This window comes from Panthera pardus, unplaced genomic scaffold (genome assembly GCF_024362965.1).
Source record: "Panthera pardus isolate Hobbes unplaced genomic scaffold, ASM2436296v1 HiC_scaffold_8, whole genome shotgun sequence".
Taxonomy (NCBI): Eukaryota; Metazoa; Chordata; class Mammalia; order Carnivora; family Felidae; genus Panthera; species Panthera pardus.
Genome location: NW_026527013.1, coordinates 74,759,518 through 74,786,900, shown reverse-complemented (window position 1 = coordinate 74,786,900; position 27,383 = coordinate 74,759,518). Strand labels below are relative to the sequence as shown.

Sequence of the window (27,383 nt, the reverse complement as noted above, 5' to 3'; positions counted from 1 at the left end):
AATCATTTTGGAACTAAGTAAAACTGCTGGTTAGAAAATTCCCAGGCAGAATACAGGGTGTGAGTCCTTTCTCCAAACTATACACATGTGGTTATTTCTGTGAACTCCCTTCCCTGTACTCAGCATAAAGACCTCCCAGTGCCTTAAAAAAATGTTCAATCATGTCCAAAAAAGTGATTTCGTAGCTTGAGAGCCCATGAACGATTTTACATTATGTTAATTCAATACAGATCTTATTACTTTGGTTCTTTCTAAAATTAAAGGGTAAAAAAAAAAAAAAAAAGCAATCATCAAAGAATACAAGGCTCAGAAAAGTTAAGAGGAGAGGGGCGCCTGGGTGGCTCGGTCAGTTGAGTGTCTGATTCTTGATTTCGGCACAGGTCACCACGATCATGAGATCGAGGCCTACACTGGGCTCTGTGCTGAGCATGGAACCTACTTGAGATTCTCTCTCTCTCTCTCTCTCTCTCTCTCTCTCTCTCCCTCTCTCTCTCCCTCTCTCTCTCCCCCCCCCCGACTCTTCCCCTGCTCACTCTTTTCCTAAAATTAAAAAATAATAAATAAAAATTAAAAACAAAGAAAAGTTAAGAGAAGAGATTTATTTTTGGCTTGCTCATCATGGAGGCGGTCTGCATTTCCAGTGCATGATGCCAAGAAAAAAGCTTCCTCTGCCCTAACCTGTCATCACAGCTCATTTTAATACCCATCTCAGGTCTGAAAGTTTTTTAGGGGGAAAAATTAGGTCAAGACTTTCTAAGAGGTTTGGGGCGCTTAGGTGGCTCAGTCGGTTGAGCGACCGACTCTTGATCTCGTCTCAGGTCGTGATCTCACAATTTGTGGGTTTGAGTCCCTCATCGGGCTCTGCCCTGACAGTGGGGAGCCTGCTTGGAGTTCTCTCTCTCTTTCTCTATGCCCCTACCCGACTCATGCTCTCTCTCTCTCTCTCTCTCTCTAAAAATAAATAATTAAAAAAAAAGATTTTCTAAAAGGTTCAAGGGGGCCGAACAGAACAATTAACAAATTTATTTAACTCCGCTTTTATGCACTTTTAGCTTTCAAAACTCTGTAGACACAAGACCAGATTTCAACAGCTCCCTACCGCACAAATCAACCAGGGTGAGAAAAATCTAACCATTTTTAATCTAAAAGAACTGATAACATAGGTACGATTATTTACCAGCTTTAAAAAAACAGAACGACAACTTGTGAATGTCTGCTTCTTTCTGCCATTGACAATGGACCACTGGTCTTTTTGAGAATGACCCTGTTGGGGAGATGAATGCCTGCTTTAACTATATTCAGGCTGTTGAAGTGTCAAAGGTGAAATTATGACTTGAAGGAAATTTATTAAGGTGATAAGGTTCATTCTACTTCATAAAGTAAAAAAAAAAAAAATTAGAATTAGGTTCTCAAGTATTTTTTAAGAGGTGGGGTGTTCTAGTGGGAAAAAAACATGAGCTCTGGAAAACACATTTCTATTTGGAAATAGAAGATTGGAAATTTATTACACACATTAGCCTGAGTAAATTACTTATGTTGTCTGAATTTCCAGTTGCGTATGTGTAAAATTCAATCATTTAACACATATCGTGGCACTACTCTAGGTGTCAGGCAAACAGCAGTGAACAAATTCTTTCCGTCATGAAGCTTATGTTCAAATGGGGAGAATATACAGAAATGAACACAGAAACACACAGGACAAATAAGTAGAAACTTTAAAACACACTATGTCAGATGGTAATGAGCACTAAGGAGAAAAATAATGCAAGGAAGAGGTCTCAAAGAACAATCAAAGGTCTCACTCAAAAAGATAACACGTGGACAAAGACATGAAGGAACCCCGGAAGAAAGCCCTGGATACATGAGGTCAATAAAGGGTGTAGCATGAGCAAAGGCCCTGAGGTAGCAACGGGCCAGCCTGTTGAAGGAACAGTAAGAAAGCCAAGTATAGCTGATGCAGAGTGACAAAAGGGGAGAAGAGGAGAAGAGTAGAAAATGAAGTCAGAGAAAAGGAATAAGGAACAATTGGGCAAGGTCCTGTAGGGCAACTAGGGTATTATAAAGGAGTCTGACATTCCCTCAGAGTGTGATGGGAAGCCACTGGCAGGCCTGGAACATAGGAGGTGCTGGTCCTGACTTATATATCAGAACAAACATTCACCACACAGAATTACTTTGTGAGGACCAAATGTGATGTGAAGGCTTTACACTGAAAAGTACCATCAAAATTCAAAGCATACTTACTATATCACTAACTTTCTATGTGTGTTTTTATATCAGACAGCTTTGCCAAACTTCTGCACAAAACAGCAGTAAATACTGAGAGCAACTCTCTCCATCTCTACTACCCTGTATCTAAGGTCTTGGCTTTTGGTTTTATTTATTTTTGAGAGAGAAAGAGCGTACGCAGGGAAGAGGCAGAAAGAGAAGGGGACAGAGGATCCGAAGCGGGCTCTGCACTGACAGCAACAAGCCCAGTGTGGGGCTCGAACTCACAAACCGTGAGGTCATGACCTGATCTGAGTTCGGACACTCAACGGAACGAGCCACGCAGGCACCCCGTTTTGGTTTGAAATCAAACAACAAATAAGCTGTTATTTCCACCAGAAAGACCAACAGTGTGAAAACCAATCTCACCACTATCATCAAACCCAGCAATGACTCACGAAGCTGCATGTGCTTAACAAGCATTTTTCCTTTGAAGTGACTGAATCAAAAAAAGGAGGCTTCGGTGGCTGGTAGCAACACTCCTATTACCACAACGACCACCCAAACCAAATTTCTACTTTATTTCTTAATTACTGATGTATATCAAACGTACTTAGGGCAACTCTGCATTACATAAATGAAGTATGTTACAAGTGGTATTCTTAATACCACTGATAATAAATTATCAAGTAGCTAAACTTCTTTCATTATGGTACAGCTCATCATACACCACTTTTTAGAGACAATTATGGAAACTGATGGCCTTGTTAATTTGTAAGGAAAAACTGTGCCAACGTGAAATGACCCTATAGATGGACAATTAGTTCTGGCCTTTGCCCTTTTCTGTCTTCTTGATAGTACTGTGTCATTTCAACTAAGCTTTGATTACCACTATCACGTGTATGAAAATAACTCTTTTGCCTTCACTATCTACTACTCTAAACTCCAACCCCACATAGCCATGTGTGGGCTGGCATTGCCATGTGATGTTCTGTCAGCAACAAAGAATCTCATGTAACTTTTACTGAGCCCTACTTTTACTAAGCACTTTAACTGGTGTGCTTATTCTACCCTCTAACTTATTTACTCTCCAAGAATGTTACTCTTATATCTCCATCTTATATTTAAAGTTAAGTAACTAGCCCAAAGTCACATATTAAGAAAGAGAACCAAAGGCGCCCGGGGGGGCTCAGTCGGTTGGGTGTCCGACTTTGGCTCAGGTCATGATCTCACGGTCTGTGGCTTCAAGCCCCACGACGGGCTCTGTGCTGAGAGTTCGGAGCCTGGAGCCTGCTTGGGATTCTGTGTCTCCCTTTCTCTCTGCCCTCCCCCGCTCGTGCTCTGTCTCTCTGTCTCTCTCTCTCTCAAAAAATAAAATAATTAAAAAAAAAAAAAAAGAAAGAAAGAAAGAAAAGAAAAAAGAGAACCAGCACTGGAGCCTAGGCATTTTTGCTCCAGGACAAATGCACTTAACCACTGCTGCACGTCACAGCTGACTTAGCTTTGCACCTAAAAACAATAGGTACGAAACAAAATTCATCATCTACTCTCTCCTGGCCCTCCTGCAAACCAACTCTCACTGTCTTCACTTCGACGCTTCCCAAGGGCAGTCAGTTCCTGGGACAACCAGGCTGCCTTCCAGCCAAAATTTCACTGAAGACAGGTCACAGGGGCAGCGACAAAGCAAGGCCGCCCCTCCAACGCCGGGGGTGTGTCGGAGAGCTTTCCCCGGGTGCCCTCCAAGAGCAGCCATCCCACCCTCTCCTCTGCTCCCCGAAATGGCCTTTCGCCCCTCGCGCGTCCCGCGGTGGGCCTGCCTCGCCCTCTGGCAGCTCCGCACTTCCACACACTCGGCTCCGAGCCCGGATCACCTCACCTCGCCTCTCCCTCCCCGGCCTAACAGTTGCAGCATTTACCTGCCCCTCTGCTTCCGCCATGATGTAGCCGGAGAGTCACATGACAGACCCGGAAATGAGAGAAACCGAGACTCTGGAAACAGGGGCTGCTGGGAAATGTAGTTTTAGCAGCCTCTGAACCGGGGCGTCATTTGGTGCCTCTCTGCTTCTGACTTTCCCAGCTCAATGGAGATGGCCTCTGGAGAATCTGAACAAAACCGTTGTTGATTTCATGATTTATTTTTTTGTTGTTCTTACTGGTTCCATGATTATGACATTATTTACTAATATTCGCTATGTATGAAGCCCTGGGGTTATAGTTTTGCAAACATTTTCTCATTTAATACCCCCAGCAATCCCTAGTGTTACCCCTATTTATAGAGGAGAACACCATGGCTCAGAGGTCACACACCTGTAAGAGGCAGAACTAGGATTAGAATGTGGCCATCTCTGGGGCACCTGGGTGCTTCAGTCGGTCAAGCATCAGACTTTGGATCAGGTCATGATCTCACAGTTCCTGAGTTCCAGCCCCACATAGGCTCTCTGCTGACAGCCTAGATCTGATCTGGAGCCTGCTTCTGATTATCTCTCGCTCTCTCTCTGCCCCTCCCCCACTCTTCTCTGTCTCTCTCTCTCTCTCTCTCTCAAAAAAAGAATACAACATTTAAAAAGTTTTTTTTAAAAATAGAATTTGGCCATGTTTAATGCCAAAGACTCTATGATTAGCAAATGCTTCCTAGTCTAAAAGGTGTCTTGTCCTTTTTAACAAATGTATTCAATGAATATAAAGCATAAATCAGTCCTTGCAGTGGAGAACCAGGTAAGAACTTATATTTTAAAAATATTTGGCTTGCTTGTACTGCTTGCTGCTTTCATTTGACATCTTCTTTTGGCATCTGTACATTGAAATTTAAAACAAAAAAATCTCCATTGTTTAATTAAATTAGTTGTTAAACTTTTATTAGATATGTTCTATAGTTAAATATTTAAGATGGAATATAAATTTGTCCTTGGTAAAATCTGTAAAACCATTGTCTTTTGTCCATCCTTTAAAACGAATGATCCCCCCACCATGTTTCTGAACATTATAAAACTCTCCTTCCTAATCCTCAGGAATTTGCAATATCTTATCCAAAAACAGACACTTTCTTCTTTCCAATCATCTCCAGTAATTCATAACTAGAAAAAGGTGCCACAAATGGCAGCACGTGGTGGGTGCCCGGTGCCCTTTTTGCCCCCGTGCCTCATTGACTCCAACTTACAAGGAAGGCATGGAAGGAGGTCTCTAGCTATAACCTGGTCAACCCATGATTCCCATGGCCTAAGTGACCTCATGCGAGACACTTGTCTTCTCTCCAGGGCCTGAATGACCTCTTCCTCTAACACTTGCTCGTGTCCCTCTCCCCGTCTGCTGATCACTCAGTCACAAAGGATTGATGAAAGGCTAACCCAAGGCATTTAGATATCCATAACCAAGCACCGAGTACTCCGAGTTTTGACCTTTCCAGTCTGAGTTCCTAAGATCTCTTGCAAAGCAACCGGGACCCAAACATTGCTCAAGTTCCACTACTTCATGTCTGACAGGAAGCTTTACACAGACTAAAAAGGTGCAGGAAACCTCAGTTCAGCCTCCACGGAAGAAAGAAAGAAATAAGTCTAGCCCTTCTACCAAATTCTAATTTTGCCTTTTCCCATTATGATCTAGACACACCCATAAAACTTTAGTGGGTCTAATTAAAGATGTAGCCAAAGTTTCTGCAGATTATCCTCTGCTCATGCAAACCTCAGAGACTCTGGAGTCCCCAAGTCTGCACCCATTCAGTATACTCTCTTGACTATAACAAAATATGATGAGCGTTGGATCTTCTGTGTCCTTTTGGACAGACCAGAAAGTGAAGAGACAGAGATACAGAATGATGAATGAGAGGAAGAACCCCACTACAGGATAGCAGGTTCACACTGTGCCTGTGGGCAAGATGAAATTCATCTGTGATCTCAGAGCCCCAAGTTTCCTCCTATGAAATGAGAGTTTTTGGCTCCCTTGTCTAAGAGATCTTCTCACCTCCTGCTACTGAAAGCGTGGTCCACAGACCAGCAGCATCAATATCACCTGGGAGCCTTTTAGAAATGAAGTTTAGGGCCCCTCCAAAGATCTAGAGCCAGAAGCTGGCTTTTAATATCTCCCCAGGGTATATATATGAACATTAGAGTCTGAGAAGTAATTAGCCCAACAGTCTTTCATTCTTTGGCAAATCACTTGTTTTTTTTTTTTTTTGCCCATCAGTCCATCCTCCCACCTTTAAACTGTGGAGGCTGGGGCACCTGGATGGCTCAGTCGGTTGAGCATTAATGTTGGCTCAGGTCATGATCTCACGGTCTGTGAGTTGGAGCCCAATGTCAGGCTCTGTGCTGACAGCTCAGAACCTGGAGCCTGCTTCGGATTCTGTCTCCCTCTCTCTCTCTGCCCCTCCCCCACTTGTGTGCACGCACACACTCTCTCTCTCGCTGTCTCTCTCAAAAGTGTTAAATGAATAAGCTTAAAAAAACAAACTGTGGAGGTAAAAGTAAGAATAAATATTTTTCTCAAACTCACATGGAAAATTCACCAGGATAGACCACAGTCTTGGCCATTAGACACACGTCAACAAATTCAAAAGAACAGAAGTCATAACACTCCTCCTCACAGACCACAATCGGATTAAACTAGAAACCAATAATAGAAAGAGAACTGGAAAATCCCAAATACACGGAATGTAAACAACACTTCTAAATAGCAAATGGGTCAAAAGATAAATCTTGAGAAATAATCTTAAGCATTTTTGATTACATGAAAATGCAAACACAACTTATCAAAAATCGTGGCATGCAGTAAAAGCAGTGTTTAGAGGGGAATTTATAGCATTAAATGCATAATTTAGAAAAAAAGAGAGACATCTAAAATCAGTAACATAAATTTCCCCATTAGGAAAAGATGAGCAAATTAAATCCAAAGCAACCAGAAGAAAAGTAATAAGAATTAGAGCAGAGCAATGAAAACAAAAACAAAAACAAACAAACAAACAAAAAATCAACTGGGAAAATCAACAAAACAAAAACATGCTTCTATGAAAAGATCAATAAAATCAATAAGGCAGGCTAACTAAGAAAAAGAGAGGGCATAAATTACTAATATCAGATATGAAGGCGGAGACGTCAATACAGATTCTGTATTAAAAGGATAATAAAGGAATACTGTGAATAACTTTATGCCCACAAATTTGATAATCTAGATGAAATGGGCCAATTCCTTGAAAGATACAATCTTCCAAAAGCACCCAGGAGGATATAGACAATGTTATATCTATATCTATTTTTAAAAAATCAAATCAATAGTTAATAACCTTTCGAAAGGCCTACATATGTTACCGGTGAATTATACTAAAAATTTACAGGAGAAATCATGCCAATTCTCCATAGCCTCTTTCAGAGGATGGAAGCAGAGAGAATACTTCCTAACTCATTCTATGAGGCCAGCATTGCCCTAATACCAAATCAGACAAAGACATTACAGGAAAAGAAAACGACAGACCAATATCTCTCATGAACATAGATTCAAAAATCCTCAACAAAATATTTAAAAAAATTTTTTTAACATTCATTCATTTTAGAGAACAGAGCACGATTGGGGGATGGGCAGAGAGAGCCGGACACACAGAATCCAAAGCAGGCTCCAGGCTCTGAACTTTTGGCACAGAGCCCAACGCAGGGCTTGAACTCAGGAAACATGAGATCATGACCTGAGCCGAAGTCAAACGCTTAACAAACTGAGCCACCCAGGCATCCGCCTCAACAAAATATTAACAAATCAGGTTTAAAAATGTATGAAAATATTAGAGACCATGACCAAGTTGGATTTATTTCAGGTATGCAAGACTGGTTCACATTCAAAAATCAATTAATGTAATCCATAAAATCAACAGACTAAAAAAGAAAAATCGCATGATCATATCAATAGATGCAGAAACACCTATTCATGATAAAAACTTGTGGCAAGCTGAAAATAGAGAGGAACTTTCTCAAGTTGATAAAGACTATCTACAAAAGACCTGCAGCTAACATAATACTCAAAGCATTCCCACTAAGACCAAGTACAAGGCAAGGATGTCCCCTCTCAACACATTGTTTCAACACCATTTAGGAATCAGCAAGGCAAAAAAAATAAAAAAATAAATGAAAGTTTATAGTTTGGAAAGGATTGGGAAGGAAGACATAAAACTGTCTTTGTTAGCCATTGGCATTAGCTGTAGAAAATCTGAAAGATTTGATCAAAACCTTCTGGAACTAATAAGCAATTATGGCAAGTTTGCAGGACACGAGTTGAGTATACAAAAGCCGATTGCTTCCCTATGTGTCAGCAACGAACAAGTAGAATTTGACATTAAAGACATAATACTATGGAGGGTATTATGCTATGTGAAATAAGCCAGGCAGAGAAAGACAGATACCATATGTTCTCACTCATATGTGGATCCTGAGAAACTTAACAGAAGACCATGGGGGAGGGGAAGGGGGAAAAAAAGTGACAGAGAGGGAAGGAAGCAAACCGTAAGAGACTCCTAAATACTGAGACCAACCTGAGGGTTGATGGGGGTGGGGGACAGGGGAAAATGGGTGATGGGCATTGAGAAGGGCACCTGCTGGGGTGAGCACTGGGTGTTGTATGGAAACCAGTTTGACAATAAATTATATTTAATATTGGGGCACCTGGGTGGCTCGGTCGGTTAAGCATCTGACTTTTAAAAAAAATTTTTTTTAATGTTTATTTTTGAAAGAGAGAGAGACACACACACACAGAGTGTGAGCAAGGGAGGGGCAGAGAGAAAGGGAGACACAGGATCCGAAGCAGCCTCCAGGCTTTTAGCTGTCAGCACAGAGCCCAACTCAGGGCTTGAACTCACGGGGCTTGAACTCAAGAACCATGAGATCATGACCTGAGCTGAAGTCAGACACTTAACCGACTGAACCACCCAGGTCCCCCAAGTGTCTGACTTTTGATTTTGGCTCAGGTCATGTTCTCACAGTTGGTGGGAATGAGCCCCATGTCAGGCTCTGTGCTGACAACCTTGCTTGGGATTCTCTCTCTCCCACTCTCTCTGCTCCTCCCCCCACACATGTGCTTGCACTCCCTCTCTCAAAATAAATAAAAAACATTTTAAAAAAATCTTTAAAAAAATAAAGCACAATTCTTTTTATATTAGCACTCCCCAAATTAAAATATTTTTATATAAATCTAACAAAATATGTACAAGATCTATATAAGGAAACTATAAAACTCTGATGAATAAATTAAAAAAGAACCAGATAAATGAAGAGACATTCCATGTTCATGGATTGGGAGACTCAATATTGTCAAGACATCACTTCTTCCCAACTTGGTCTAGAGTGTTCGTGCGTTCCCAATCAAAATTCCAGCAAGTTACTTTATAGATACAAACTGATCCTAAAGTTCATAGGGGAAGCAAAAGACCCCGAAAAGCTAACACAATATTGAATGAGAAGAACAAAGTTGGAAAGCGGATGGTACCCAACTTCAAGACTTACTGTAAAACTATAGTAATCAAAACAAGGTAGTATTGGTGAAAGAACAGACAAATATATCATTGGAAGAAATGGAGAGCCCAGAAATAGACCCACATCAATATAGTCAACCAATCTTTGACAAAGGAGCAATACAATGGAGCAAAGATAGTCCCTTCAACAAATGGTACTGGAACAATTAGACATTCACATGCAAAAAAAAAAAAAAAAAAAAGAATCTAGACATAGACCTTACACACTTCATAAAAATTAGCTTAAAATGAATCATAGACCTAAATGTAAAATGCAAAAATATAAAACTCCCAGGAGATAATATAGGAGAAAACCTGGATGATTTGGGGTATGTGATGCATTTTTGCTACAACACCAAAGACATGATCCATGGAAGAAACTGATGATAAGTTAGATTTTATTAAAATGTAAAACTGCTTTTGAAAAGACAATGTCAAAAGAATGAGAAGACAAAACACAGATGGAGAGGAAATATTTGCAAAAGACTTATCTGATAAAGGACCATTACCCACAATATGCAAAGAACTCTTAAAACAAAGAAAACAAAGCAAAACAAATAATTAAAATATGGGCCAAAGACCTTAACAGGTACCTCACCAAAAAAGATACACCGATAGCAAATAAGGATATGAAAAGATACTCCATATCACACGTCAACCAACAAATACAAACCAAAACAGCAATGACATACACAACTACACATCTATTAGAATGTCCAAAATCTGGAACACGGACAATACCAAAGGTCGGCAAGGTTGTCCCATGTATTGCTGTTGGGAATCGTAATTGGTACAGCCACTTTGGAAGACAGTTTGTCGGTTTTTCACAAAACTAAACACACTCTTATTATACAACATGGGAACCATACTCCTTGGTACTTACCCCCAAAACTGAAAGCATGTCCACACAAAAACCTGCGTAAAGACCCGTTTATGGCAGCTTTAATCACAATTGCCAACACTTGGAAGCAGGCAAGATGTTGTCCGGTGGGTGAATACATAACCATACATCCAGTTCAGTTACTGTATATAAATAAATTGTTTTAAGTCCAGACAACAGGATTTCACTCAGCACTGAAAAGAAATGAGCTATCAATAAATGAATAGACATGGAAGAAACCGAAGTGCATATTACTAAGTGAAAGAAGCCAATCTGAACAGTTCACATACTTCATGCTTCCACCTAAGTGACATTCTGGAAGAGGCAAAACTATGGAGGCAGTAAATTGATCAGTGGTTGCCAGGGCTGAGGAGCTGGGGGTGGCCTAGAGGGGGTTGGGATAGATGGGAAGAATACTGAGGATTTCTAGGGCAGTGAAAATACACTGATGATATTATAATGATGAATATATGTCATTATACATTTGTCCAATCTCATAGAATAAGCATCAAGAGTGAACCCTGGTGTAAACTATGGACTTTGGGGGATAATGATGTGTCAGTGTATGTTCATCAGCTGTAACAAATGGACCACTCCGGTGGGGCATGGTGATAGTTGGGGAGGTGATGCGTGTGTAGGGCCAGAGGCATACATGAGAAATCTCTGTACCTTTTTCTCAATTTTATTGTGAACCTGAAAGTGCTCTAAAAAAAAAAATTCTCTCTCTCTTTTTTTAAGAAAATGTGATTTTCTGTACAATTACAGTGTGCATAGAGTAGTATCTTACCCATAGTGAGGATAGAAAATCCCAGTGGTTACTCTTTCCATGGTAATTTCTCATAAATGATCATCATTTTATGTATGTTAATACCTCACGTCTATGGACTTCTTTTTTATAAAATTTTTTTTTCAACGTTTATTTATTTTTGGGACAGAGAAAGACAGAGCACGAACGGGGGAGGGACAGAGAGAGAGGGAGACACAGAATCGGAAACAGGCTCCAGGCTCTGAGCCATCAGCCCAGAGCCTGATGCGGGGCTCGAACTCACGGATCGTGGGATCGTGAGATCATGACCTGGCTGAAGTCGGACGCTTAACCAACTGCGCCACCCATGCGCCCCTCACGTCTATGGACTTCTAAGGGGAATGGTGAAGATTAATTTCTTTGTAAAATGAAAAAGGTAATATGTAAGTGATCTGTCAATTATAACGCAGTAATGAATAAGAGAGAAGAGACTCCAGAAGGATTTTTTCTTACGTTTACTGCAATACTTTCGGAGGATATTTTTCCAGATTTTCTATACAGGAGGAATACCTAAAGGTGAATTTTAAACATAATCTGGATTGTACTTTACAGTTCTGTGGCACATTTTTAAATTTATTAATACATCAAAAATGTAATTCTGCGTAAATAAATATAGAGCTGTATAGTTGTCAATGCTTGGATAGTCTTCTATTGAGTTGATTATCATAATTTATGTAGCCAACCCCTTACTTTTGAGTGGTTGGATTGCTTTCAAATTTCACTATTATAAACTATATTGTGATAAGCGTTGTTTCTTTTAACACTTGTTTACTTAAATATTTCCTAAGAAAATTGTAGAAATGGTATGGCTTGGTCAGAGGTCCCTTGAAGTTGTCTCAAAAGTTCTTTGGAAATATCAAGAAATGCCTAAAAACCATTTTTTGGAAATAATCTAATGTGGTAATTTTGAATAATTTATGAAATCCTTTATGCATCCTTTGGATTTCCTATTTTATGTCTTACTAAGAAATAGTTCAGAGGCCATCTGTTTGGATTTTCCCCAGACACAAACTGCTCATGTGCAATCCACTTACTCAACTTCTTTCACATTTTTGACAGAAAAGCACAAAACTAATTTTTTAACTTAAAGCATGAATTCAATCTGTTCAGAATCCAGGTGTTTAGCTGTGCCAAGCACATGTATTATTTCATAGAGAATCTTTCATTTTCAGTCAAAAATTGGAGACATTAAACACATCCTGCCATTGGATCCCAATATCATTTGTGAAACCGGGTCCATTTTTCAGCAAGAATCCAATTTCAAGGTATGTTTGTGGAGCAAGACCCCTTCTCTTCCATACATCTGGCATCCTTCAAACACAAAGACTCTAAAAATTGAAAAAAGAAGAGGAAGAGAAGAGAAAAAGGAGGAGGAAGTTTCTACTGATCTAGGTAAAAGCAATGGCGGTCCCCAACTGTGTTCCAAAAGTTAACGTAACAAGCCTGTTAATTCGTTGAAACTTAATCGTTTGTTTAGTATAAATAGTAATGTTTCTTAGCTAGAAAACAAATCCACAATCCTGTTGAATCTGTACATTATGAACAATAGGAGTCACTACTGTTGCAGTACTGGTAATTAAATTAAAAAACAAAACAAAGCACGCTATATGTTGGTTTAATAGTTTCGTATTTCCTTTGAATATTGGTTCATGAAGAAAACCTTTGTTTCTGCTTTTGTTTTTGTTCTTACCTCATTGTGTTTCTGCAGGACTGCGGTCATTTTTTTGGGATCTGATAACCACCACTTCAGGCATTCTTATCACAGAACAACACAAACTTAGTTACAGGCCCCTGACCCAGACATGAAGTTTAGGACCTTGTGATTGTCATTTAAGGAGAGGAATGTCTTTAACCGCCCCTAGAGAAATCCCCTCAAAAAAAGACCAAGGAGAACGTGTGCGGTTAATATTGTACATTAAAGTGAAGCCAGATCTGCATCTCAGGTAATCCCTGTTAGACTTTCATGTTGTATTTCCAGCTGATTTGACAGCTGCTGGAGAAAAATAGTTTCCCTGGTCCTCATGATGTGTGGCAGCACCAGGGCCCATGGCCTGACATCCCTAGTTGATATATCATGAATTTCTTCTTTGACATACAAGTGCCTGGAAGGTAATAGAGGAACCCCATCACCAACAACCCCGACTCCTCCCAGCCACCTCCCATGGCCATCTGAAGCGCTCTTCCTCCATGCCTGTCCCTCACTCTGGCTCCTGCAGATTCTACTTCAAACTGGAATGTTCTGGCCTTGCTAATACCGTAAACCAACTCCTACCCTCTTCCCCTTATTTCATGCTACAGATCCTGCCCCCTCTTCTTTTCATTGTGCTTCAATGCCTGTCAATGGTTCAGGGGAGTGGAAAGGAGGAGAGGGAAAACTCTTTATGATAGGCTTGGCAATGTAGGAGAAAAGGATCCCCTACCATCGGTTGATACAGATCATAGAACTCCCTACACCAAGTCTGACCTTGGTTTTCTCTAGGTCTGTTTGTTGCAGTTGAGAAGTCCTAACGGCAGAGAAAGCTTGTTGTAAGTATTTATGATGTGTGCAGTAGATATTCACTGGATTGTCTGTTCAGCACCCTTTCTTGGGATTGGCATCCCTACCACCCTATGCCCATGGCCCACTGCCCACAGGTGCCTGCAAAGTCCTTCCCCTCACTGGATTCAGTTTATTGATCTTTATCCCTTCCGTGGGATTTTTGGAATTAAGACTGAAAGAGGTCAAACTACTTCCTGATTCATTGAGATGTCCTAGTTTTTTGTTGTCATTGAACCAAGTTCAAACTAGTGCTCTGATGTTGACAGTCCAAAAAGCACTGATATGCACACATGTGGGCTTTCTTCTCTAAACAATCTTTGTATCATATCTTCCCTGCTTTTTGCTCTAGTAAGAGGACTGTGGTAACCAGGGAACCAGTCTTGATTCTCAGACCTAAGTGATTAAGGGAGATTATCAGGATAGAGACAGAACTAAATTCTCTTCTCTTGGATGATGCACATAATCGCCACTCCAACCTGTTCTTGATACATTCCCTCACTTGCATGAAGGACTATGCTACTGCTCTAAAGCTAGCTGAATTTCAGCCAGTAACTTTTTTTACTATGCCTTCTTAGCTAGGTTTCAGATGAGCAATCTCATAGGAACATGGATATCAGGCCAAGAGCCATTTTGAAAGGCAATTTCAAGTTCAAGGGAAATGGGAATATGGAGCCCTTCAAAGATATTGGCTCAATTATCTGGTTCAGGAACTAGATCAGTAGGGTATTCGTCTTGTGTGCCCGTTCTTGGTTGATCTGAAGGTGGGATGACTACGAAGGAGAGAGTGTTCAGGAAAATCGTGAGGCCAGCCAGGCAGCCAGTCCAAAACCTACCTATAATTGGCACAAGAGTATTCTTATTGTAATGAGAATACCTTGAATTAAAAATAACACACCTCCTCTTGCTTAGATGGCTTGTGCTTGGCAGAAAGCCTCCTGCTTGGTGACAGAAAAGAATAAAGTGCTGAACATCCAAGACTTAGACATGCCTTTTTTGCAATAAAACTCTTCCTAAATAATAATAGCACAGTCTACTCTCAGAGCATTGAATTTCCACCTTCTTTGTCTTCCTATCTTGTACCACTTGGAAATCTTCCCTCTTTCACAAACAAACTGAAACTAATTAACAGCTTTTTCTCTTTCTAATGATCTAAAGTATTGATAAGTTTGCACTCTGGTCCACATTTTGTAAATATGATCTAAGCTACTGCTTTTATGCTAGACTGCAGAATGGAAGGAAATATTCAGACTCTAATAGTGATAGTGTTGGCAAACATGGTGTAATTTCAGTGTGGCTTCACACCTGGGAAAGGATTCACTGGTGACAGTGCCACAGGGCTGCAACTGTCCAGATCAATGCCTTTAGTGCATGTACAAACCCAAAGAGTCATTACGTCATCCCACAATGGTGGCTCTTTTCCATGTTTGTACGTCCTACATTTTACAAATTGGACTAGCCTAGTTGAACCTCTTACAAATCATGCCGGAGTAACTCCCAGATCTGTGCTATGTGGCAGGTAATATGTATTTCAACCGGAAAGCCCTCTCTCTCCTTTAACAGGATGTGGATTCTTGCAAGGCAAAGGGCCGTTGGTCTCTCCCTTGGTACCACACTCACTTTGGGTGTCAGGAAGCTATTCCTCACTCCGTGCACCAGATATTGGCATTTATAATATTCTGAATCTGGTGACATGGAGTTAATATTGTCAGAGTAAAGTGTGCTTAAATGCTTCTTATATTGTTTATTGCAGGAAGGTTTCCGGGGGGATTTTTATTCAGCCTATTCCTAGGATTATATAGGGAAGCAGCTTGTTCTGGGGCTTCTAGGAATTTGTTCCTGAGTCGTTTACCAGATTCTTTCAGCCATGAAATGTGTCTAAGATCCTCATTTTCTTTTCAGAAATATTAATAGCATAATATTGCTATGTAATCTGTTTTGAAGGTTGATCAAAAGGCATGGTTTTCATCACTCGTTTTACACAGATGGTTTCCATTCATTTAACAATTAGCATGTATTAAGGGTGGACACATGAATCCAAAGATTAAGGGACAGTTCTGGCTGAGAGTCACTAACTGTAGAGTTAAACTTACAGAGATGAAGACCGATTGCTGCTACCTGATATAATTATTTACTGTTTTTCTTTTTTCCTCTCCCCTGTTTGAGGATGCATCCTAAACTTAATCCATCACTTGCTCTCCAGGGCCTCTTTCCTCTATGATTGGTACCACCCTACATGCAGGTGCCCCGTCACACAGAGCAAGGTTTCTTCCCCAATGCAACTCCACTCATAGTGCCAAACCCCAACAGGTACCAAGCTCTGTTTATTTGTCCTGTTAGCATCTCTCTGTGCCCTTCTCCCCATCCCCATTATTTGACATCACCATCAACCTTCCCCTAGTTTACTATATCCCTCTCCTGGTCTCTCTGCCTCTATTCCTGTCTACTTATTCTCATTCCTGCTACAGAGATACTTTAGAAAGGAGACATGATTGTACAACTCCTCTGCTTCAAACCCTTCATTGGCTCTCCATTGCACTTGGGATAAAATCCAGTGGCTTTGTATTCGCCACCTCTCCAGCCATTCTCTTTTCTCTGTCTATGTGGAATCACTTGGAGTGCCTTATGTGTCTCACTGTCTCCAATTTCTGGGCCTTCCAATGGGCCACTCTCTTTATCTGGAAGAACCTCCCTGCCCCTGTCCCCCTGCCCCATTTCAATCCTTGATTACTAAAGCCTCTGGCTTCAGAACTGTCACTCATTGTTATTGCCCTAAAAACAGTAGTAGAAACTGTCTATTAATAATCTTTTCTCCAGGAAATATGCCTTCTATTTCTAGTTTGTACTTGCAGCAAATTTCCTAGAATTTTAGGCAGCTCAAGCTGCCAGTCTGTCTATGCCTGGTTATCATGAAACTCTAACATCTTTTCAGACATAGGGTGGTGCTTCTATCCTAAGCAAGTGAATTAGGGACCTTTGTAAACTAGAGCTCTTTCAAGCCACTGGGCTAATATTCCATAAACATATGACGTTGACTCTGAGTTGAGTGAGTTTCTTTCAGTGTCTTGTATTGCCTATAACTTCTCCCACCCACCTTGATGCTGAAAACTACTTGATATTTTACTTGATTTCTTTCACCCAGTAAGTTACAAAATAATTTAGCTCTCAAAGCAACCTCGGGCTCTTGGAACCTTGGCGTAGTTCCCCTGAATCTTTGCAGACTGCTGTCCTGGCTCTATTTTCTGAGTTTACGGTACTAAGTCTGGAACATTCAAACCGTGAGCACTTATTGCTAGGCTGATAGGAAATTTTTTGTTTTCTTGTTTTCATGGCCCAAGCCTTTAGAGATATATTGGCCTATCATCATTAAATACGGAAGGCAAATCCTGTTTCTTAATGGGAGAATATAATCTTTCCAAGTGCTGAGCACAATTAATTTTCATCTTCCAAAGAGTTAAGAGCGTGCTTGAAAGTCTCGCTACTAGGTGGATTAATTCAGTGTATTTTAAAGATTTTTATTTTGGGTTTTGTTGTTTTGTTTTTTTATCTACTGTATCTCACAGTGAGAAACTCATTCTACATCATTATACATACATACATACATACATACATACATATAGACACATATGTATCTCAAGAGAAGAGAATATATGTACATACACTCAATTGGAACAAAATTTCTAAGAAATAATATTTATGCTTGGTATATGTGGTTCACACTGACATCATTGACATTTTTTTAAGTTTACTTATTTATTTTGAGAAAGAGAGTGTGTGTGTGTGAGCAGGGGAGGGGCAGAGAGAGATGAAGAGAGAAAATTCCAAGCAGGCTCCATTCTGTCGGCACAGAGCCCAATACAGGGTTCAAACTCACAAACCGTGAGATCATGACCTGAGCTGAAAAAGAGCCAGACGCTCATCCAACTGAGTCACCCAGGCACCCCTCATTGACATTTTTTTATTCTATCCTACCTACCCTATGCTATCCTATAATATTCTGTTCACTACCCATTAAGTTGATTTCATTATATGCAATTGAAAGCACTGCCTTCTAATTTTTGACAATAAGAAAATAACAAGGCAAGTAAAGTGGACTGGAGTAATGCTAGTTTTTTACTTTCTGGAACATTTCCCCATCCTTCTGTCCTTTGACCTTTAGGTGATCCTGGTAGGGCTCATTCACAGTGGCTTCTTCACATTTTTGGCCTTTGAGGTGAGCATGTGACTAAAGTTGGGTCAGTTGTAACACATTTCCCCCTGAACACGTAATCCTTCCATGTAAGGATGTTTAACCCCAGATGCGCTGATCAACCCTTCCCTGCTAGAATGAATGTGGAAGATGGCCTCTATCTGCTGGGGCTGCCAAGCTGAGAAGGAGGTGGGTGTAGACTTCGGCAGCCATCTTTATCTACTTTGTATGCAGAAAGACTGATTGAAGTTGAACCAAGCTCTGCTGAGGGATGGAGAGAGAGAGAGAGAAAGCACCCTGGAAGCAATGTGAGGGCCTGGCTCAAGCTGTGAAGAATTCTAAACTGATCTTGTATTTTCCAGGTATGGGAGACAATATTGTTTCTGTTTCTTTAAGCTGTTTTGAATTGACTTTTCTCACTTGCCAGGTGGAAGTGTCTTGATAGTATGGTTAAGAAGATGGGTACACCACATTTGTGGTGTGAATGCAAAGATCACATGGCTGCGTGCATATTGGAAATAGTTATAAAAGCTATCCTCTGCCCCCCTTCTACATCCATAGAGAAATGGGCTGTTTGGTGGCTTACGTGGTAGGATAATATATTTCAAGAATATTTTCGGTATTAACTCTTATGTCCTTCCCTCTACTGGTTCTTCCAGCCCTTGTCTTTCTCCCCAGTCAGTCAGCTTGGCATTCTTTATTTATTTCCTCAGAAAAGGGATGGTACCAGAGAAGTAGCAAGTCTGGGCTTTTCACGTTCAATTGCTTAGGCTTCAGGAGAACATGAAAGAGGGGTGATGAACAAGACAAAAAGCTTTCTAGCTATAAGACCAGAAAGGAATTCCCAGGCTGCGGCGAGTAACAGACGAAGGGGCCATAATATGGGAGAAAGTTGGGAGAGGCCCTAGGGAAAGCCACCCAGTTCTGTCCAGTGTCTGGTCCCACAAGCAGGGTCCAACACCAATACTTGGGGGACTTGCTGGCTCCATTCGGGTGAGGACTACATATTCCCTGTGCTGAGGAGCTTTGTTAGTCGTTCTTGAATGGAGGCTTCATGAGAGTGTCTCCTCCACAGCAGTTACTACATGGCCTGCTGAGTGTCAGGTAGGAAAATTGCCTTTCTGCGTCCCTATATACAGATTCCACTAATGCTGGGTAGATAACCCCCACCTGGAAATGCAAAAGCCCCCTGAAATGGAGTGTGGGCCTGGATATATTTGAGAAGAAAGGAAAACCCACTGCATGTGAACTTGGATGAAGCAATTTATTACCAGCCTGAAATCTCTCCAGAGCTATGTAGTAATAAAAAAAAAAAAAAAAAAAAAATCAACCTGACCCCGAAGCCTCCCACCCCCAGCACACACCATTCCCACCACCACCCGCCATCACACTTGAATATTTTATGTTGTGCTGAACAGGGATTCAGTCCATCGGTATTAAACCGTTTTACACATTTTTGTTGCAGGACTTCTCAGTGAATGTTAACGAATGTTAATTAAGCCCAGTGCCGGGTGCTGATCATATACAGATGAATAATGCAGAATTCCCTATCTTCATGTTACTCTCAGCGTGGGATAGAAGGTAAGGGCAGAAATGTGTAACTGATCCCACCGAAAGGGTTGACGGAAGGGGTTCTCCTGGGTGGCCTCCCAAGGCCACTTGCATTCTATCTGTCCATAACTTTTTTTTTTGGGGGGGGGGTCAAAAACTACCCTGAATTGTCACAATTTTCATTGCAGTGTAGCTGTAAACATTCCACCTGTAAAGTTCAATAAAGGAGTTTTCCTCTATTTCCCGAGGGGAGAAATTTGACGTTAATTACAGTTTAAAAGGCCCAGGGTAAATGATGCATGCAAGGGTCTCTTACAGAGCCCTTTCCCCGCCTTTACCGGTCAATTCGGACAGAAACGCGTGGGGCCAGACCCACGTGCCGCAAGCGCTTTCCATGGTGGGGCCGGGGGGGGGGGGGGGGGGGGGGGGGGAGGGTGTCTGGCTCCTAAATACAGCCTTGGCGGGATCGCCTCCTTCTGGACAGGTTGCACTCTCGCGCTCCTCATGAAATAGCCTGCCCTTCTATTCCTCCCCAGACTCCTTCAATAATTGACGCCAACCCAGGGCCCGGAGGCCCAGACGCTCACCCTGGGGCAGCTCTGGATCAAGAAGTCACTGAGCTCCCAGGTCTGAATCCTGATCTCTGCGCTCTGCCCCACACCTTTAACTGCTGCTTGAAAGACACTGCTGGAGTCCGTGGCTTTGTGGTGGGGGGTATTTCCTCCCTTGCTTCCTATCAGTGAGCCTAACTAAAGAGATACATTCCCAGCTCAGAGCCTCTTCCAGAGTGGAGGGTGTATCTGCAGGTTTCAAGGAATTACCAACCAGGCCACCCCCTGCCAGGATGGTCAAAATGGAGCCCAAAAGCTCTCCTGGAGGAGGAGGCTGAACCACCTCCCTCATCCACCAGAGGAGGAATGTTCCAGAAATGGAAGACCTGCGATTTTGAAAAGATGATAGGACATACCAAAGACCTACGCTTTAAGTAGAGCATTCTAATTGAGTGACTGCCGGACAGAATAAATTAATAACTGAACTGACCGCTGCTGAGGAACAGGCTAAGCATTTCCCTGAACAATAGTTTTTCTACATTCTTTTCATTCTGGAGGCTCAGAGAAGGTATTTCGATGGATCATAAACCTTTCATGAACCCATGCCCTGGATTTAGAGAAGCTGGAATCACTGCATGCCAACTTTTCATAATAAGTGCAGTTTACTGCCTCCTGGCTCCCAGCCCCAAAATGAACTTTTAAAGGAAAAGATTCTGAAATCAAGAACTACATGCACTAGGAACTACAGTCAAAGTTTAACATTTGCGCAATATATTAGTTAGATGTCACATTAGATGTGACATTTTCTTATTGATTGTCAAGGATTAGATAGTGAACTTAAGTGCCATTGTTGATTTATGTGTGCTTTAAAGCAATGCTATAATGGGTGCCTCTCTTTAAGATGCTAAAATTAACCCCATTCATGTTCTCCACATATATGACAGCAACTTCATCATATTGATATGTCCCAAGGTTGGCACTGGAGAGACAACATTTAGATGGGAAGGACCAACTGATCAGGCCTGGCTGCCTCCCTTGGTGGGGGCGGGGGGCATTTTTCCTCACATTAATGTACACATTGTTCTCAAGTTTTTCTTAGAATCCAGGCCAAAGGAAAAATGACTGGAGATGGGAAGGTTTTGCCTCTGGCCACTCATTAGGTCTCAGTTCTCCAATTTCTAATTTCCTGTCCTGGAATATACTTCCCAGTATGACTTACACCTAGGAAGTTTCCTCCTCTGGGGGAAAATATTGCTCAACTATAGGGGAGTGGGCTTACTCTATCCCCCTAAGATATCATATTAGCACACATAGTCCAACAGCAGGGTAAGAGATAGTGTGGGTGTGTTTTTTCTCTACATGATCACCCATAAGAAATAGAATCGTAATAAGGTAAATGAATGTATTCCATTCATATATAGATGCTTTTTAAATTTTCTCCACATCCTGGTGAATAAATCATGATCATGATTTACCCCCTACTCAAAATATTCCACAAACTCCCCTTTAATGACAAGATGAAGTCTAAACTCTTTAGCAGGGCATTCAGGACCCTTCAAGCAATAGAATGAAAAATAAAGGAACAAAGTTTAATAGCCCTGTAACATTTTAGTTGTGACCAATCCCCTTCTAGATTGAGGTCCTCCAGTGTGTGATTGAGTTACAGTCCCGTCTCTGCCATTTTCCATCCACGTGATTTGGGAGAAACCAGTCAATGTTTCTATATAAGGACTCTGAGTTTCAGACACCAGACACATTAACTAGTTTCTCCTAGGTTACCTGGATGGAAAATGGCAGAGATGGGCTTGGGACCAAGTCTGTTTGGTTCCAGACTTGAGCTTCTATGAGTTCCTATAAGTCAACTCAATGACATTTGCAGTGACTGGGACATAGCAGATACTTAACATAGGCTAATTATCATAAGTTCCTCTCCCACATGGCATCCAGAGCTAAGCAACTGACAGTATCTCTGGTATCTCATGTGTCTTGAATTAATGATTAGGTTAATGACTTCCATTTTTCAAATAAGGAAATTGAAGCTCAGGGGGGTTAAATGGCCTGCACAGTTCTGGGGATAGAAGGTGGCAAAGCCAGGATTGTAACACAAGTCCTTTGATTCTTTTTTTTTTTTTTTTGTCTTTTTTTGAGACAGGGAGGAGGTAGGGAGGGACAGAGAGAGAGAGAGGGAGAGAGAAAATCCCAAGCAGGCTCCATTCTGACAGCACAGAGCCCAACACGAGGCTCGATCTCATGAACCTTGAGATCATGACCTGAGCCGAAATCAAGAATTGGCCATTGAACCGACGGAGTCACCAGGCACCCGAAGTCCTTTGATTCTCAGTCTAATGTTCTGTGCCAAGCCACTCACTAATCATATATTTAAAATTATTAGGGAGAGATATAATTGACAATAAAAGAACGAATATTTAAATTTCCTAAGAGAAGAGGGTTTTTCTTGGAGAAAAATTCATCCTACCCATCTCTTGGCAAGATTGTCAAAATAGCTATTGTTTAAAAGTAACCATTAGTGTTCTTTTAAAACAGATTTTTAAAAAGTAAAATCTATGCTTCTCTGTAGATGAATAAAAGCAGATTTCAGCAGGTCGGTTTGAAGGAGCTGGTAGCATATTTATGATAAATAGAAAGGAAATCTATTTTTATTGACTCAATCCTTAGGATATCAGAATGAAAGTATAAGTATATGCTTACATATTAATCTCCTAATCATTTTTCCTCTCCTCAATGCCTGAGTCATCCTGCTTGAAAACATGAGGAGAAATCAAGGATTTATGGTAGATTTCTTAGCCCTTGATATACATAAAATAGGGGAAAGGCACAAGCTAAAAAGTCCGATGTGGCCTTGAGTAAAACCAAATATATTTGTTAGGTTTTCTGTCCACTATTCTTTTCAGAAAAGTACTCCTCTAACATTGAAAGTGAATATAGCTAAGCTTTAAAAAAAAAAAAAAAAAAAAGGAAAAAAGGAAAAAGAAAAGAAAGAGGACTTTTCCCTCCCTTGTGTTGAAACACCCTATTAAAAGCTTGAGAATAGAATTTCCTTCCCTATCAATGGTTTCCTTTTCTATTAAGCGAATATTGATTTCCCCTCCCCCGCTTTTGATACCGGAGTCCAAATGCCTGTGGCCCTTTGGGTTTGCTTTCTTCTTTGTGCATTGATGACCAGTGAGCCCTGTTTGTAACTTGCCTGCTCCTTGGCAGCCGACAGGGGGTGCTCAGTGCATATTTGGATGAGGATCTGATTCAAAACAATCTTCAGTTTTATTTTTCTCTACTTTCAGAGCCAGAGTAAAGACTGTACTTCTTCTCACACACAAAGGTTTTGCAAACATGTTCAGAAGCAAAGGGAGGAAATGCATAGGTTAGCGAAGGGGGCCTTGGGGAGAGGCACTGTTTATACATGAGGCAGGACTGAGGTTTGGGGGACTTGGGTCCCTGAAGGATTTGGGTCATTGATCTATCAATTATACCTGAATTTTCTCAGCTCTAATGACTACGTTTATTGGATAATTTATCAACTTCTTATTTTGTGTACATAGAGAGTGAGGAGTGGAGAAAATACATTCTAATTTTGCTTTTTCCTTGTTACTCTGAGGCATATCAGTAAGCATTCAGTCTTGGCTTCTCCGGGAATAGAATGCAGAATGGGATCCTGCGTTTCCACCGACAGTTTCTCCCATGAATAAACTTCTTGGTGTTCAAACGGCAAATGAAAATAATAAAGACATTTTGGTATATAAAATTTGGCGGACAGCCATACATGATAAAATTAAGGAAAAACTGGAGAGGTGTTAGGATTTGAAGTAACTCTTACCTACTTAGATTCAGATTCAGCTTGAATTTATAAAATCCCTAAAAATAAAAGTGCATGTGACATATTCAAAGATTGTCTGATCGTAATGTTTAAAAGATCAAGCTTAAACTTGGAAGGGGATTAAAAAGAAGTTGCCGGAACACAAGACAAATGCTGACAGAAACAAGTTATTTTGAATCATTTGCCTCCAAAGACAGATGAAAAAGATCAGAAGTAAAAAGCTCTCATTAGAAGAAAATATAGCATGTGGCAAGCCGTATAAAATTTATCAGGCTATATCACCGAGAAATACCAAAAGTCACAGGTATATATTGAAATATCTTAAAAATAATTAATATCGCTTCCTTTTTAATCCAACTGGTAAATAAGGTTTCTTGTAGAATTATTAAAGCCTTTATTTTGATTTACACGGCAAAGACTTCAGAAAGACTAATGGTGTTGCTCCTTATTCAACAAAAACCACAAGGAAAAATGTGCATCATAGAAACAGACTTTGTTTTCTCTTTCTGGACCCCAAACAACTTCTAGCTAAAAGACATATTTTGATTAAGATAATATTTTTCCCTAATCAATATTTTTTACCTCTGGGTTATTACTTCCTTGAAGGCTTCTCTGCCTTTTTTTTTTTTCCCCTTTCTAAATTAGTCCATGTGGTTTATGAGAAATCATCAGCACTGCCATATGCTGCCGGTTACATTAAATCTTTCCCTCAGTATTTACTACTCAGTGGCAAGGCTTGTCTCTAGCCTTTACGGTTTGGTATCAAATCTTGAAATGTGTATTTTATACTTAATTGGAATGGGGATAGGAGCACAGGAGCAGAATTAACCACTAATGAAATAACACTCCTCTCGACTGACATTGACCAGTTTCCAACTTGGTTGGTAAAATGCCTGAACGTTGGTGTGAAACCACATCCATTGTGGCCCACGTGCTTTGTACGTGTGCCTAGAATTATGTACTGTTAGAAGCGTGTCAAATTGCCATCAAAGCATCTGAATGCTTACTCTGGATTAAAAAAAACATGTTTATGTACTTATTTTGAGACAGAGACATTGCAGGTGGGAGAGGGGCGGAGGGAGAGAGAGAGAATCCCAAGCAGGCTCTGTGCTGTCAGCGTGGAGCCTCGTGTGGGGCTCGATCCCATGACCGTGAGATCATGACCTGAGGTGAAATCAAGAATCAGATGCTTAACCCACTGAGCCACCCAGGCACCTCCCCTCTGGATTTTTGTACCTATCTCAACTGCAAGTGGGTGACAAACAGTTTGCAGACCAGCACTGGACAGAGTATGAGGAGGAAAGAGAGACTCGTGCCCCCTTTGATTTTGTCCGCCCCATCTACTCTCCAGCGTCCTGTTTCCCCAAACATCTCCACCCTCACCCTCACCCCCAACACCTATGTAACACACACGCAGACACACACATAGTGGCTGAAGGTCCAGTGTAATGAGAATCCTGACAACTGGTAAAATCTGGGGGGGCCTTAGACGGTCTGATCACAAATTCCCCTCCTCACTTTGCTCCTGTGGAGAAGGACCTTGCCTAAATAAATTTCCTTATCAAAGGACCAGGCCCAGTTCCTGCTAGTCTAGTTTCATTTCCCTGCCAGCACATGGAATGTTTCAAATCAGCCAGCCACACGTTCCCATGGGCGCCTTATCCTCTTCATACCACACAGACTGTGTCTCACAGTTCACTCTGTTCCTGAGCACAATCCCCATGGGGCCCAGCGTGGCACCTCTCTGGATTGTGTTCTCTCTGGATTGTGAGTACATGTAATTAATAAACCGCTGTCCGTCTCCTTTGTCCAGTGTTAGGGTCATGCGTTCAACCATACCCCAATGCCAGGGTTGGGGATCCCTCCCTCACCAATGGGCAAATAAGAGGCAGTTAAAACACCGACACATACACACACGTATGCACACACACACACAGAGCTCCTGAGAATACAAAGGTTTACACTAAGCCTGGTCCTCTTTGAGGGCAATGCTTGAGATTATATTCCTGTCCCTGTACTATTGCTCTAAATCACAGTTTGCTTTTTATTTTATTTTTTGAAAGTTTATTTATTTATTTTGAGAGAGAGAAAGAGAGAGAGAGAGAATAGGGGGAGGGGCAGAGAGTGAGGAGAAAGAGAAAATCCCAGGCAGGCTCCATGCTGTCAGCGTAGAGCCCGAAGTAGGGCTCGAGCTCATGACCTGTGAACCAAAATCAAGAGTCAGATGCTTTGGGGCACCTGGCTGGCTCAGTCAGTTAGCATCCAACGTCAGCTCAGGACATGATCTCACAGTTCGTGGGCTCAAGCCCCGCATTGGGCTCTGTGCTGACAGCTCCGAGCCCAGAGCCTGCTTCGGATTCTGTGTCTCCCTCTCTCTCTGACCCTCTCCTGCTCACACTCTTTTCTCTCTCAAAAATAAATAAACATGAAAAAAAAAAAAAGAGTCAGACGCTTAATCAACGGAGTCACCCAGGCACCCCATAGTTTGCTTTTTAAAATGAGCAGGGTGGAATTAGGAAGGGAAGGATGTCGATCTCCAAGCTTGGAATCAGAAGATCAAAGGTGAAAAGACATACCGTAAGCTTTCAAAGCAATATGCATTCTTCCCTACTCCTTCCTCAGCTCCACTGAGGAAGTGTGATACTGGACATGAATATTTATGTAAAATGTCCTATGTATATTTTTAAAAAGAGAGATCTTAAAATGGCGGCCAGCTAACAGCTACTGACTCACTCTGTCCCATTTTCCTCCGGAAGTATCCAGAAAAAGTAACACTGCAGCTGCACTGGGCTCGAGTAATGGCTGGCGCCCTGGAAGGACCAGAGGCCCTCGGTGGTTGAAATCAGTCAGGTTTGCCCTGCCTCTTCCATTTGCTCCACCCCCATTTGTCCTCCATATAGCCAACTAATTTTTTTTTTTTCAATTGTGGCAAAATACAGAGCACCTGGGTGGCTCAGTTGGTTAAGTGCCAACTTCGTCTCAGGTTATGATCTCACGGTTCATGAGTTCGAGCCCCTAGTCGGGCTCTGTGCTGACAGCTCAAAGCCTGGAGCCTGCTTCAGATTCTGTGTGTGTCTCTCTCTCTGCCCCTCCCCTGATCACACCCTGTTTCTCTCTCTGTCTCTCAAAAATACACAGTAAGAAAATTATTTAAAAAATTGTGGTAAAATACATGTAACAGAATGTACAATTTCACCATTCATAAGGGTAGAGGTCAGTAGTATTAGGTATGTTCCCATTGTTGTTCAGTCATCTGAAGAATTCTTTGCATCTTGCAAAACTGAGACTCAGTAGCCATTAAACAACAACTCCCCACTTCTCCCTTTCTTAGCTCCTGGCAACTGTCAT

At 41.4% G+C, this 27,383-nt stretch overlaps 1 protein-coding gene across 1 annotated transcript in view; it reads right to left on the bottom strand.

The window, feature by feature from the left end:
- The window catches only part of VPS41 (VPS41 subunit of HOPS complex), a 186,385-nt gene extending 182,201 nt beyond the window's left edge, over positions 1–4,184 (bottom strand). The window contains exon 1 of the mRNA XM_053898062.1: positions 4,125–4,184. Coding sequence (XP_053754037.1) covers positions 4,125–4,145 — 21 coding nt within the window. The 5' untranslated portion in view covers positions 4,146–4,184. The remainder of the gene's footprint in view (positions 1–4,124) is intronic.
- Between the last annotated feature and the right edge of the window lie 23,199 nt (positions 4,185–27,383).